The sequence below is a fragment of the Zonotrichia albicollis genome, chromosome 31 (assembly GCF_047830755.1).
Source record: "Zonotrichia albicollis isolate bZonAlb1 chromosome 31, bZonAlb1.hap1, whole genome shotgun sequence".
Classification (NCBI taxonomy): Eukaryota; Metazoa; Chordata; class Aves; order Passeriformes; family Passerellidae; genus Zonotrichia; species Zonotrichia albicollis.
In genome coordinates, this window is record NC_133849.1 from 2,292,679 (window position 1) to 2,305,064 (window position 12,386).

Below are 12,386 nucleotides of genomic sequence, written 5' to 3' on the forward strand. Positions count from 1 at the left end.
ACTTGGCCTGGGCTCCCCAAAGGCCTCAGCAAGCCCCAGGTCCCTCCCAGGAACCCTCAACTCCCTCCAACCCAGCATCCCCCACATCCCCTGCAAGTTATCCCCATGGCACCGGCAATGGCCATGTCTCCACATGTCACCAGCCATGTCTCACCATGTCCTCACCCATGGCTGTCTCCTCACCATGTTTCCATCCCTGTCATTGTCCCCCACATCTCCCTCTGTGCCCCTGTGCCCCCACGTCCCCATCCCCCTCCATGTCCATGTGTCCCCTTGTCACTCTCCATGTCTGTGTCCCACCATGTCTGTGTCCACCATGACCACATCCATGTCTTAGTTCAATGTCTTTATTTTCACCCCTGTGTTGGATATTTTAAAGGGATGAAGAGATATTAAAAGAAAATCAAGCTTAAAAGAAAAAGATTTCCATGTCCGTGCCTGTGAGAGTCTGTCCGAAATATCCTTCATTTATGCCTCACAATTGCCATGAAGAAAGACCACCAAAAAGTTAAAACTGTGGAGCCAGTGGGGAGGGGAAGTCATGCAATTGTCAGTTTGTTTCCACAGATAACACACCATGCTGAACACGAAGGAGGCATTCTGCCCCTTCTGAACAATAGACTCTCCCTACCTCCTGGCCTGCCTGGCTTGAGCTCTGGGTGGTCTCCCACAGAAGACCCCTCTCATCCGCCCTCAGCCATTGTGACAGACAAGCAGAAATGCAAGCCTCTCCATCAAAGAACCAAGACAAGAAATCCCCGTGCAAGAAACCCCCCTTGCACCTTCTTCCAGAGACTGGGACTGAACCCCCCCAGCTCAGGGGAGGTGTGCACAAAGGGGGGAAAAGCTGCCCAGAGTAAACGCACCTGCAAGCTTTGGGCCATGAAAACAATGGTTTTTGCCTGTTGCTTAGCTAGGACTCTGTGTACCCCCTTTTCTGTTCTTTCCCCCTCGCTGGAGACCTTTGTTTCGGCTCCCCTTCCCCGCAATGAAAACGGTATAATTGGAGCCCTGGTTAGCCGTGCTTTTTGAGATCTCTCCAGACGTGACCCAGTGAGCTTTGATGGCTGGACCCCGAAGAACAAAAGCAGCATCATGTCTCGGTAGCTATAACCCATCTTCCCTCTTTTCCTTCCTCTTTCCTTATCTTCTCCCTTTTTTCCCCAGTTCCCCTCACCAACGCATTTCAGTTGTGGTTATTTCAATAAAACTGCATTTTGTTCATTTGTTACTGCAAATCCCCTGTGCCTTGTTGGTTATTTCTGCACCTCAAAATCACCGCATTACCCGTCCGCTGGGACGGATCATGACAGTGCCGGCTGAGGTTCCACCTGCTTGGGTGGGAGAGAAGAACCTTTTTTGGTGGAGTTTCTACCCTACTGTCTCCAAAATTTTAGTCTTTTCCTCACTTTTTCATCATCTGCCTGTAGAAGACGCCCTTAGGCAACAGGAAATTAAAATCATGGAATCCCTGAAGTTAGAAAAGACCTCCAAAACCATCCAGAACTCCTTGATGCCACCAGAAGATAGGACTGAACACAAAAGATGTTCTGGGGTTGAAAGCCAAGAAATCTGCTCTCCCCAAAAAATTCCCATTGTTGGTCTACCTCCTGATGGATGTTCTGCTCTCGGCATTCGTCCAAGTGCCCAGAGGGAGCCAGGAAGATGTGGAGCCCCCCAGCCAGGTGTCATCCCAACACAGATCACCAGGGCACTGCCTAACAGAGGTCACTGGGGATCATCCAATGTTGATCTTCCCATGGGGGATGGAGCTGGAGCAGCACACAAAGCTCTTCCCACACTCAGGGCACTCACAGGGCTTCCCTCAGTGACGCCTCCATTGGTGTTGAGTCAAGGTTGAGCTCAGGGAGAAGCTCTTCCCACACTCCCCACACTCTCAGGGCCTCTCCCTGGAGTGGATGCGCTGGTGGGAGACGAGGGCGAATTTGCGGTTGAAGCCCTTCCCGCAGTCAGGGCAGCGGAACGGCCTCTCGTCTGTGTGAATCCGCTCATGTCTGAGGAGAGTGGAGCTGATCTGAAACCTCTTCCCACACTCAGGACACTCGTAGGGCTTCTCCCCGGTGTGGCTGCGCTGGTGTTTTCTCAGGTCTGAGCTCCACCCATAGCTCTTCCCACATTCCAAGCAGGTGTAGGGCCGTTCCCCAGTGTGGATCCTCTGGTGCTGGATCAGGTGGGATCTCTGGTTGAAGCTCTTCCCACATTCCCCACATTCATAGGGCTTTTCCCCAGTGTGGATCATCTGGTGCCGGATCAGGTCAGAGCTGTCTCTGAAGCTCTTCCAACAATCCCCACATTTGTAGGGTCGTACCCCAGTGTGGATCACCTGGTGCTGAATTAGGCCAGAGCTCTGTCTAAAGCTCCTCCCACACTCCCCACACTGGTAGGGCCGTTCCCCAGTGTGGATCCTTTGGTGCTGGATCAGGTTGGAGCTCTGGCTGAAAACCTTCCCACATTCCAAGCACTTGTGGGGCTTCTCCCTGCCATGGGGCTTCTCCACCAGCTCTGAGCTTGGGCTGGATCTCTGGCCGCCTTCCTGGCTCAGGGGGGCTCTTTCCTCCTCGCAGCTCCCTGGGCTGGGTTTGCAGCCCCTCCTTGTGCAGGATCTCCAGGGCTTTTCCTCGTCCTCCGTCAGGCCAAGCCTTAGGAATGAAAAATCCTGGTTTGGGTTAAAAAAAAAAAAAAGAAAAAGAATAAGAGGGTGCCTTGTACTGGGAGTTCCTCCTTGCCCAACTTCATCTCAGGAACTAATTGGACATCTTGTGTCTGTAAGAACCTCCAAAACACCGATATTCAGCACAAAAATTCTCCCAACACCAAGACACAGATCAAAAACTCCCCAAACATCATGATTTAGCAAAAACCTCCTCCAAAACATAAAGATTCAGCCCCTGCAAAAAACCAAAGCACCAACATTTAGCCCAAGAAAGCTCAGAAACACCAAGAGTCACCCCAGTGAAATTCGTGGATCCTCCTCCCTGGATATCTGTTGCATACGATGGGGCAATGCTCCTGGGGCTTGGGGTAGAGCCTGCGGATACAGGAAGAGATGGAACCTTCTGATCCTTCCTGTTTCTGTTCCTTCTCCTGTGTCTCCGCTCTTCTTGACACTCCTCTTCCTCCTGCTATTCCTCCTTCACCTGCACAATCCCACCATCTCGGTCCCACGTGCAGCATTTGACCAGGTTGTTCCTCAACCCTGCTTCTCCTTCCCTTCTCCTTCTGCCCCAGGCCCAGCACCCACTGCCGGCTCCCTCTTCCCCCCAAACCCACAGCATCCCACGGCAGGGGCAGGGATGGAGCTGGGGCAGGTCGGGCTGGGGCAGCGCTGGGCTCTCGGCCGCTCCCGCCCGCACTCGGTCCCCACTGCAGCCGCTGCCGCCAGGACAGCGCGGGGGGGCCCGGCCTTGGCGCTGCCCCACTCCCACCTCCACAAATCCCCCTCAAGGGGGGTGCTGAGGCCGAAAGGGGGGCACAGATGAGGAACGCCGGGAGCTGCAGGTCTGCCTGGCAACTGCTGAGTCATCAGCGCCGCGTGCTCGGATTGGCTAAGCACTGTCTGAGGGTGGGGCTGCAGCAAGGGGGGACACCCTGCTCCAGGGGGGATGCCCCACAAATGAGGGACCCCCATGAAAGGAAAAAGAGGAAAGTGTCTTTACAGATGCTGTGAATCTGTTGAGAGATAGAGCCAGGAACTTGTACATAAGGAAGTGACAGGAGAAGCCACCAGTTTCAGAAAATGTTATCAATTAATGACAGACTGCTGCTCAGCCAAGGTCTTGCTAAATTCATGAACTTCAAGAAGAAGAACAAAGACTTCACAGAGCCATGGATATCGTTTGCTACATAAAAGTAGGGAGCATATTAGGAAGGGGAAGCAGTAGGTGGATTGGGATGTCTGTAGCTCTCAAGTACTTCAGCCAATACGGAAAGAGAAAGGGAGATGTAGACAGGAAACTTAGGATGAACAGGAGGCTGTGTCCTCCAGCAACTGGAGAAACCCCATAGGAAATGTCCCATGGCTCCTCCCTTTTTTTTTTTTTTGGAATGCAATTATTTTTACAGGACTCCTCTATCTTCTTTCTGAACAGAAACCTCTGGTGATGTCAATTTTTCCACACACCTTGGGACGCGTCTGGAATTCCTTCCACCATATGTAGCAGCGGGCAGTGAGTGCAGCTGAAGGTGCCTCACCCAGTTTGGGTGATCGGCTCCCTTGGGGGACAGCAGCACGTGGGATTGATTGGGTACCTGAGTGAGCAGGAGACAGACGAGTGACACATCAGGACGGGCTCTGAAGAGTGAGCAGGGAGAGAGCACTGAAAATCTCATCAGTGAGTGCACTGGGATCTTTGGGAAGAGAACATGGCAGGGCACCCATGCAGGGTAGAAAAGAGAAAGCCGGGAAAGGGGTCCTGTGCCAAAGGGATGGTGATCACAAAATATCTCTGAAGGATGCCTTAGGAGAAGGTTGAGGGAGTTTGCACATTCCCCCAGAGGTAATTAAGGACTTGGACACCCAGAGAGGCAATAAGGGAAGTGGAGAAGGAATTTAGACAACAGGGGATGGATGGATGGATGGTGTTGGTGTGCTGGGAAGAGACTGGGTGAAGAGGAGTGTTCAGCAATACGGTTAAGGAAAGAAGCAGCAGGAGGAATCTATGTGGTAAGAAAAAGAAAAGAGGAGGAAGAGAAAAATACTGAGGATTGGGATGTTTTTCAGCAGGGTCTTATCCACAACCTTTGTCAGCTGATCATTTGTATCCCCGGTTTCCAGGAGAGGAAAACAAGGAGGTCAGGGTTTCAGGGGGTTTCTCTCTGGGGGGCAGCGGCAGCACCGGGCGCAGAGCTGCGGCACCGGGAGCACGGGCTGGGGGCCTGTGGGGAGCTGCGGGGCCAGGCCGGGGCTGTGGGGCAGCCGGGGCTCAGCGCCGGGCGCTGCCTGACCCCACCAGCCCCGGGCAGGGCCGGCAGCGGCCCCCGGCCCCCAGGAGGCTGCGGGACGCCCCGGCCGCTGCCCGGCCCCGTGCAGCTGCCGGCCCTGCCCGCCGGGGGGCGCCTTTGGACACTGCGGCAGGACAGGGAGCGGCTCTGGGCTACGGGCTGGGGAGGGCACCCTGAGCACAGGGAGGAGGAGCAAGGAACACCTGGGAAAGGCGGATTATAAGGGAAGGATCAAGATATGCTTAGGGTCGCTGGAAAACAAATGATTTTGCAGAAAGCTCAGCAGCTGTCAGAGGATGAGCACCCACAGGCACTGAGGGGGCTGCAGGAGGGGCACAACAAGGCCCTGCAGCACTTGGGCACAAAGGCACAGCAGGTGAGTGCAAGAAGGGAGCAGCAAAAGGCCAAGCTGAAGGCAAAGGCCAGGGCACAGTTCCTACAGCCCCTGAGGGATCAACCCCAGGGCCCAAGGGGGCCCCAGCACCCAGGGCACGGCTCGGCCACAAGCACCTGGCACAGGCATTGCCCTCCTCGGCAGGGGAGAGCCCACCCAAACAGCCCCTGGCAAGGAACCAGGGCTCCAGCTGCAGGGCACAAGGACACTGCAAGCACAGACAGCAGCACCCTCAGCACCAGCAAGTCCACCCCTTGATGGACATGGATTGGCAGGGCTGGCACAGCTCCCATCACACCAGGGACCCTCCACACTGCAGCCCTTGAGAACATTCAGGTGGGTCTGCATTGAGAGGAAGCATTTTCTGATAACACAGGGGCCTCTCAATGCACTTTGAATCTTAGACCCAAGGGGGAAAAAATGCTATAAAGAAATATGTTTGATTAGTGAGGAGATAAGTGGGAAAGAGCAGTGGTTTTATTCAACCACTGTTAGCTGATGTGGCAGATGGGCTTGAAATGCATGAATTTTTATTTGCTCCTAATTGCTATCATGATTTACTGGGAAGGGTTTTGATTCCAAAACTTGGAATGCAAGTTAATTTTATAAAAGGTGATACAGAGGCCAGTTCTGTTGTACCTCTGTGTCACATGTCTGTCTGGGCCTGCACTGCCACAGCTGCTGGGGAACACCACGGAACAATTCTACTCTGGGGCTCACTTACACCCACACACTGGGCTGGCTGGAATAAGATTACACCATAAGAATGTTGTTTCTAATTAATGCTACTTTGATATTGTCAGTTAGGTTTGGGCCAGGGGTGTGAGAATCAATTTTTATTCTTAGCAGAAAAAGTAGAAAAAGTCTTTATTGCTTTGGATTCTTTTTCTTGTGTGTTTGCGTGGCTGTTGGAGATTGCAAAATTTTGGTCTGGGTTTTCTGGTGTTTAGCTTCAGGCTGCATTTTGCAAAACTAGAAGAGCTTTAAAGGTGGCCCTTTGACTCATAAACAGTTATAAGAACACTCTTCAAAAATATCCCTAAAAATTAAAAATACCCCAAACCCTGGCTTGTGGGGGGTGGGGGGGCATGTGTGAAGTGGAAGCTTCACCCTGGAAGTGAAGCTCCACTCCAGGCAGCCTGCAGAGGAGCTTTAGAAATGCAAATGAACACTGCTGGGCAAAGTGTGGACAATGCACCTGGGTCTCTTGCCTGGGGCAGGAATTGGGCTGATTCCCTCTGCCCCTCACCCCAAGCTCTGCCTGCTGGCACTGATGGAATTTGCACAGCTCAAGGCAGAGCCCAGGGGGAGGATATCTGACCCTGCAACACAAACGGGTGAAGCTGCAAAAGGAAACAGCAAATGGAGAATGTTGAGAAAACTTCACTTGAAAAAGTGGGGGGAATCATCCCTCTGCCAACTCCAACATGTGCTGTCACTGTCTATATGTTATATAGGATGTATTAGAGCACTAAGATGTTCTAGCTATCACAAGTTCAGGGAAATCAGTTTGGAATCAAAGTATTTGATGATTTAATTAGAGAAAAGTGGTCAATTGATGTAGTCTTGGCTGAAGGGAGCGCCGAAAAATGGGGAAAAGCTGAAAGGCCACCAGAACAAATCCTACAACGCCATGGACCAGCCCCTGGGAAGCTGAACCAATTCATATCAGGAGCCACAGAACCCATTTCTCATTTCAATGGCATCATTAGATTACAAGCTGTCCTTGCAATAATAACCAACCAGACAGCTCCAGCTCCTGACCTTCCTGCTGACCAATCCACTGAAATGAGGAACACAACATTTCACCGTGGGATGGGATCAGATCATCTCTTAGCAGAAAAAGGAGGAGTTTCTGGAAAATTCAATGACTCAAACTGCTGTTGGCAAATAGATGACAATGGAAAAGTGGTGAAACAGATAACAAAGGGAACAAGAAAGCAGCTCATGCACCAATCCAAACGCAGAAAGGATGGGAATGTGTCCTAGTTTGAGAGGAAGTAAGTTTTCTGAGATACGCTCTAGTCAGCAATAAGTGTTCAGATTTTAATATTAGCACCTAGTGTAGCCACTAGAGACATTGGATACGCCTCTGAGAACGCAGGGATGAAGAGCAAAGAACTATTGGGGGAAGATCTCTTGAATTCCAGCGAGGGAAGTGAAGAGGCCCCAGCACTGAAGGGTGGGAGAAGCACCAGGAGGCATCGGGCAGCCCCTCCACTCAGGAGACAGAGACAGAGCAGAGCCTGTGCCTCCGTGAAATTTGATATCAAGCGCTGGCAGCACAGCCCGGCCTGTGGAGAAGGAGGGAGGGGGCAGCCAGAAGGTGTCCGGCCACTTGTGGGAGCTTTTAACCCTTTCTCAGACAATGAAAACTTTGCAGAATATTAGCCTATCCTAGAAGAGAGATAGAGATGAAACGGAAGAAAGAAGTGTGCAAGTGTGAAAGTGAAGAATCTTAAGTGAGAAGAGATGATAAAGTAGCTTAGCCAGACTCTTCTGGTTATAGCCATGGACAGAACCATGTTTCCTGTGACACAGAAACTGCATCCAGAGGGAGGCAATGGCTCAGACCCAAGAAAGTTCAGTGTTAGTACCCCTCAGCACCAAGGAGGGAAATTTGAAGAAGACAAGTGTTCCAAAGATGAGACTGTGCTCTGTTTGGAACGGGACAAAGCATCCTTAAAAAGACAACCCTAGATCAGCTCTAGTCCATGTTCAGTAGTGAGAGCAGAGACACAAAGGGAAGAGGTCACAACAGCAGATTTACCCCTGGTGGTGCCACGAGGGACACAGAAACACACAAAGTTTCAATGGTGTTTCCAGAAGAAGCCTATAGCACAAGAAAGACTCCTCTCCTCTTGATGAATTGAGAATTGATTATCTAAAGACTAGTGATAGACTGAGAGTTGAAATTTGAGAGGTAGATGTATTGGAATTTAGTAGAGAGAGGAGGACATGTTTTTAGAAAGTTTTCATTTTCCCTGTGTATATCTTCTTATTTACAGTTGTAGTTTAGTTAATAAAGTTTTCTTTTCCTTAATTACTAAGCAAAAGCCTGCTTTGCTTATTCCTGGTCACATCTCACAGCAGACACCAGAGAGAAAATATCTTCATAGGAGCACTAGCATTGTGCCAGCCTCTAACCATAACAGAATGGAACACGGTTTTGTGGCTCCCTGGCACACCATGGGTTAAACAAGTGATGTTTCTCCTCTCATGTGCTGCAGCAACTCTCATCTTTGTACCATGCTCCACACCTTGAGGGTGCAGCTCATTCAGCAGGTGAGTGAGGGGATGCAGGTGGCAGCCAGGCCTCCTGATCCAGAAATGGCTACAGAAGGACAGGGAATGAGGGCACTGAGAATAATCCCAAAACCAAAGAGGACCCAGGAAGAAAAATCAGAGTCAGTGAGTGAATCTGCTTGGAGATAGGGTCAGGGACTTGGAGATAAGGAAGTAATGGGAGAAGCCATCAGCTTTAGAAAATGTTAGAAATTGACACAGAAAGCTCCTCAAAGTCCTGTTGAATTCCTGAACTTCCAGAAGAACAAAGACTTAACAGAGCCGTGAATATCGGCTGTTCTACAAAAGTGGGGTTGCACATTAACGATGACAAGCACTTGGCGCATCGGGAGGTCTGAACCTTCCAGGCACCACAGCCAGGGGGCAAAGGGAGATGAGGCCGGAAAAAGGAGGATTAAAAGGAGGCTGTGAACTACAACAGTGGCAGGGAGCGCACAGCAAATGCCCCACGGCCTCTCCCTCTGCCCAGCAATAAAGTCACTTTTACAGGACTCCTCTGTCTCCTCTGGGCACAGAAACCTCCGGCCACGGCAATTTCCCCGCACAGCCCCGGGCACGGGGCAGCCCCCTCTGTCCCAGCCACAGCAACCGGGCCGAGCCAGCGCTGCTCCGGCAGCGGCTCCTGCCGAGGCAGCGGCCGCAAGGAGACCGCGGGCAGGGGATGCCCGAGAGAGGCCCCGAGCCCCTGGAAGCCCCTGCAGAGCCATGGAAGGGGCTCCTGGCGGCTCCTGTGAGCCCGGGGGGATCCCGCTGGAGCAGCCCGTTCCCGAGGGATGTGTCCCGTGGGTGGGACCCCAGGCCGGAGCAGGACGAGGATTCCTGTCCCTGAGGGGAGGCTGTGACAGGACCGGGCTGTGACCCCCATCCCCTGCGCCTCTGAGGGGAGAAGTGAGGGAATGCGGGACAGAGTTAAGCCCGGGAAGGAGAGAGAAGTGTGGGGGGGATATTTTCGTAGGAATTATTTCAGTTCTCATTCTCTTGCCCTGCCATGTTTGAGAATAAATTCAATTAGTTTCCCCAAGTCAAGTGTGAGAGGAATGATGGATTTTGTCCTTACAAACAGGCTGTGGGTCTGCTTGTAGATAAACCAGCACTGAGAGATAAAAGAAAACATGGAAAAGATTCCACTGATTGATGAATGGGAAAAGACAGTTGCTTTTACAAACAAACTTTAGGTTTGCTGATAAATGAAACTGAACACTGAAAGATGAAAGAAACAATGAGGGAAAACCCTGAATTCCATAAGAATTAAAAATTAAAAGGAAGGGTTATACATCAGAAGGAAATCTTCAGTATCGGGCGTTATCGGGAAATCTGAACCTCTCAAGTACCTCAGCCAATGGGGAAAGAGAGAAGGGAAACGCGGCCGGGAAACTGGGATTAAAAGGGAGGCTGCATCCTCCAAAAATTGGAGAGACCCCAGGGCAATACCCCATGGCCTCTCCCCTTTATTTGAATAAAGTAAAAGGACTCCTCTGTCTCCTTTTTGGACATAAACCTCTGAGGTTTGTGGATGAATTTTCCTGACAAGTGCGTTGTGCCCGTCACCAGTGATTGAACTGTCCCACCCTCACCCAGACCCTCGAGCCTTTCCTTACGTGCTCTGTTCCCTGCCCAGGGGCAGGAGGGAAGTGACAGAGAAGTTTTGGCCTCTCTCCAGCATCCCCTGCTCCGGCCTGGGCTCCTGCCGGGGCTGCAGGCGGGTCCCGGCTCCGTCCCGCACTCACCCCAGCTCCCAGCGCCCTCAGGTCCCGGTCACGCCGAGCTCCCGGCGGTTCGGGGCAGCAGCAGCGGCTCCTTGGCCTCCTGCCCGGGCCGGGCCCAGCCCCGGGGCCGCTCCGAGGCCGCGGCTGCCGGGAAATGCCTGAGTTCGGGGAAAGGGAAGCGGGGCCGTGCCGTGTGCAGAGCCCGCGCCGTGTGCACAGCCCGCCCCTCGCTGCGATTGGCTGCTTCTGCCGTCACTCCTCGAGCTCGCGCGCTGATTGGTGGGAGCGGGGCCAAGCACGGCCCCTGGTGCAGCCCTGAGGGCGGCCCTGGATCGGCAGAGCCGCCATTACCGGAGCCTGGTGAGGCGGCGGCGGAGCTCGCAGGCGGCCCCAGCGCAGCCTCCGGTGACGGGACAGCCACCTCTGTCCCAGCCACAGGAACCGGGCTGAGCCAGCGCTGCTCCGGCAGCGGCTCCTGCCGAGGCAGCGGCCGCAAGGAGACCGCGGGCAGCCGCTCCCGCAGCGCCCTCACGCCAGCGGCAACACGGGCCGGACACGGCACAACCAACCCGCCGGAGCCCCCTGCCGCCCCCGAGGCCCGCAGCCAGCCCCGAGCCCCCGCACAACCCAGCGCGGCTCCCACCTGCGCTGCGGACGCCTCCGAGCTCCGCCGCCGCCTCACCTGTGGGGTCCCGGTCACTCCCAGTATGTTCCAACTCACAGTAGGGTCCCAGTGCCCCCCAACACGGTCCCAGAGGCTCCCAGTCATGCCCTGTATGGTTCGTTTCACTCTCAGTAAGAGCCCAGTGTGGTCCCAGTCACTTCCAGTGTGAGCCCAGTCACACCTTACACGATGCCATTTACCCCTGCTGTGGTCCCAGTTGCTCCCAGTATAAGTCCAGTTACCTCCAGTATGATCCCAGTTACTCCCAGACACTCCCAGTACTATGCCAGTCACTCCAAGTGTGACCCCATCAGTCCCAGTATAATCCCAGTATGACCCCAGCATGGGCCACCTGCTCCCAGTATGATCCCTGTTGCTTCCTGCATTATTCCAGTTTCTCCTCGTCACCCCTACTACAGATCTGATCAGTGCCAGTATGACTCGAGTCAATCCCAGGATGATCCAAACTACTCCCAGTCCCTCCCAGTATATCTCAATTGTCCCCTGCATGCTCTGAGTTGCCCCAGTAGCCCTCAGTGTGGTCCCAGTATATCCCAGAATGATCCCTGGTACCCCAGCTCTGCTCCCAGTGAGTTCTTTTCCAGTCTGTCCCAGTCCATCTCAGTCCCTCCCCAGCAGCTGCTGCCATTTCCCAGATTCTGACTTCCCTCCCCCCATTCCCGGGCACTGGGACCCCCCTGCACCCCGTCATCTGGCACCGAGACCCCCCTGTACCCCATTTCTGGGCAGGAAAACCCCCCTGAACCTCCATTCCCGGGTACCGGGAACCCCCTGAACCCCCATTTTCGGTCCTGTGACCGATCTCAATACCATCCCTAGCACCAGGACCCCTCTGTACCCCCTCATCTGGCACCAGGACCCCCCTGGACCCCCATTTTCCGTCACCGGCGCCCCCGGAACCCCCATTTTCGGGCACCGGGACCTCCTCAAACCCCGAATTCCGGGAAGTAAACTCCCCCTGAACACGCATTTCCCGGCACAGGAACCCCCTGAACCCCAATTTTTGGGCACTGGGACCCCCCTGGGGCCCCCAATTTCCCCAGGCGCTTCCTGGAAGGGGTTCCAGGGGGCCAGAGGGTCCCCCGGGATCCCAGATGAATTCCCTGGAATTCCCCTTTTCCCCGTCTCACTTTCGCGTCTCCCAAGCTGCGTCCCCGGGATCCGCCCGCCTCTCCCAGCCCCAGACCCCCCTTCCCGTGACCCAGGGACCCCCTGGAGCCCCATCCCTGCCTTTTCCAGCTCCCAGACCCCACTGCCCTCAACACCGGGGACCCTGGACCCCCTTTGGTGGGCACAGGGACCGCCTGCATCCCTCATCCCGCCTCTCCCAGTC

At 53.9% G+C, this 12,386-nt stretch overlaps 1 protein-coding gene across 1 annotated transcript; it reads right to left on the reverse strand.

The window, feature by feature from the left end:
- Positions 1–261: 261 nt before the first annotated feature.
- LOC141725765 (uncharacterized) lies at positions 262–11,137 on the reverse strand. The gene is made up of 3 exons (XM_074529799.1): positions 11,090–11,137; positions 10,261–10,614; positions 262–2,677 (listed from the first exon to the last, which is right to left on the reverse strand). Exons 1-3 carry the CDS (start codon positions 11,135–11,137, stop codon positions 1,898–1,900), a joined length of 1,182 nt encoding a protein of 393 aa, XP_074385900.1. The 3' UTR covers positions 262–1,897.
- Between the last annotated feature and the right edge of the window lie 1,249 nt (positions 11,138–12,386).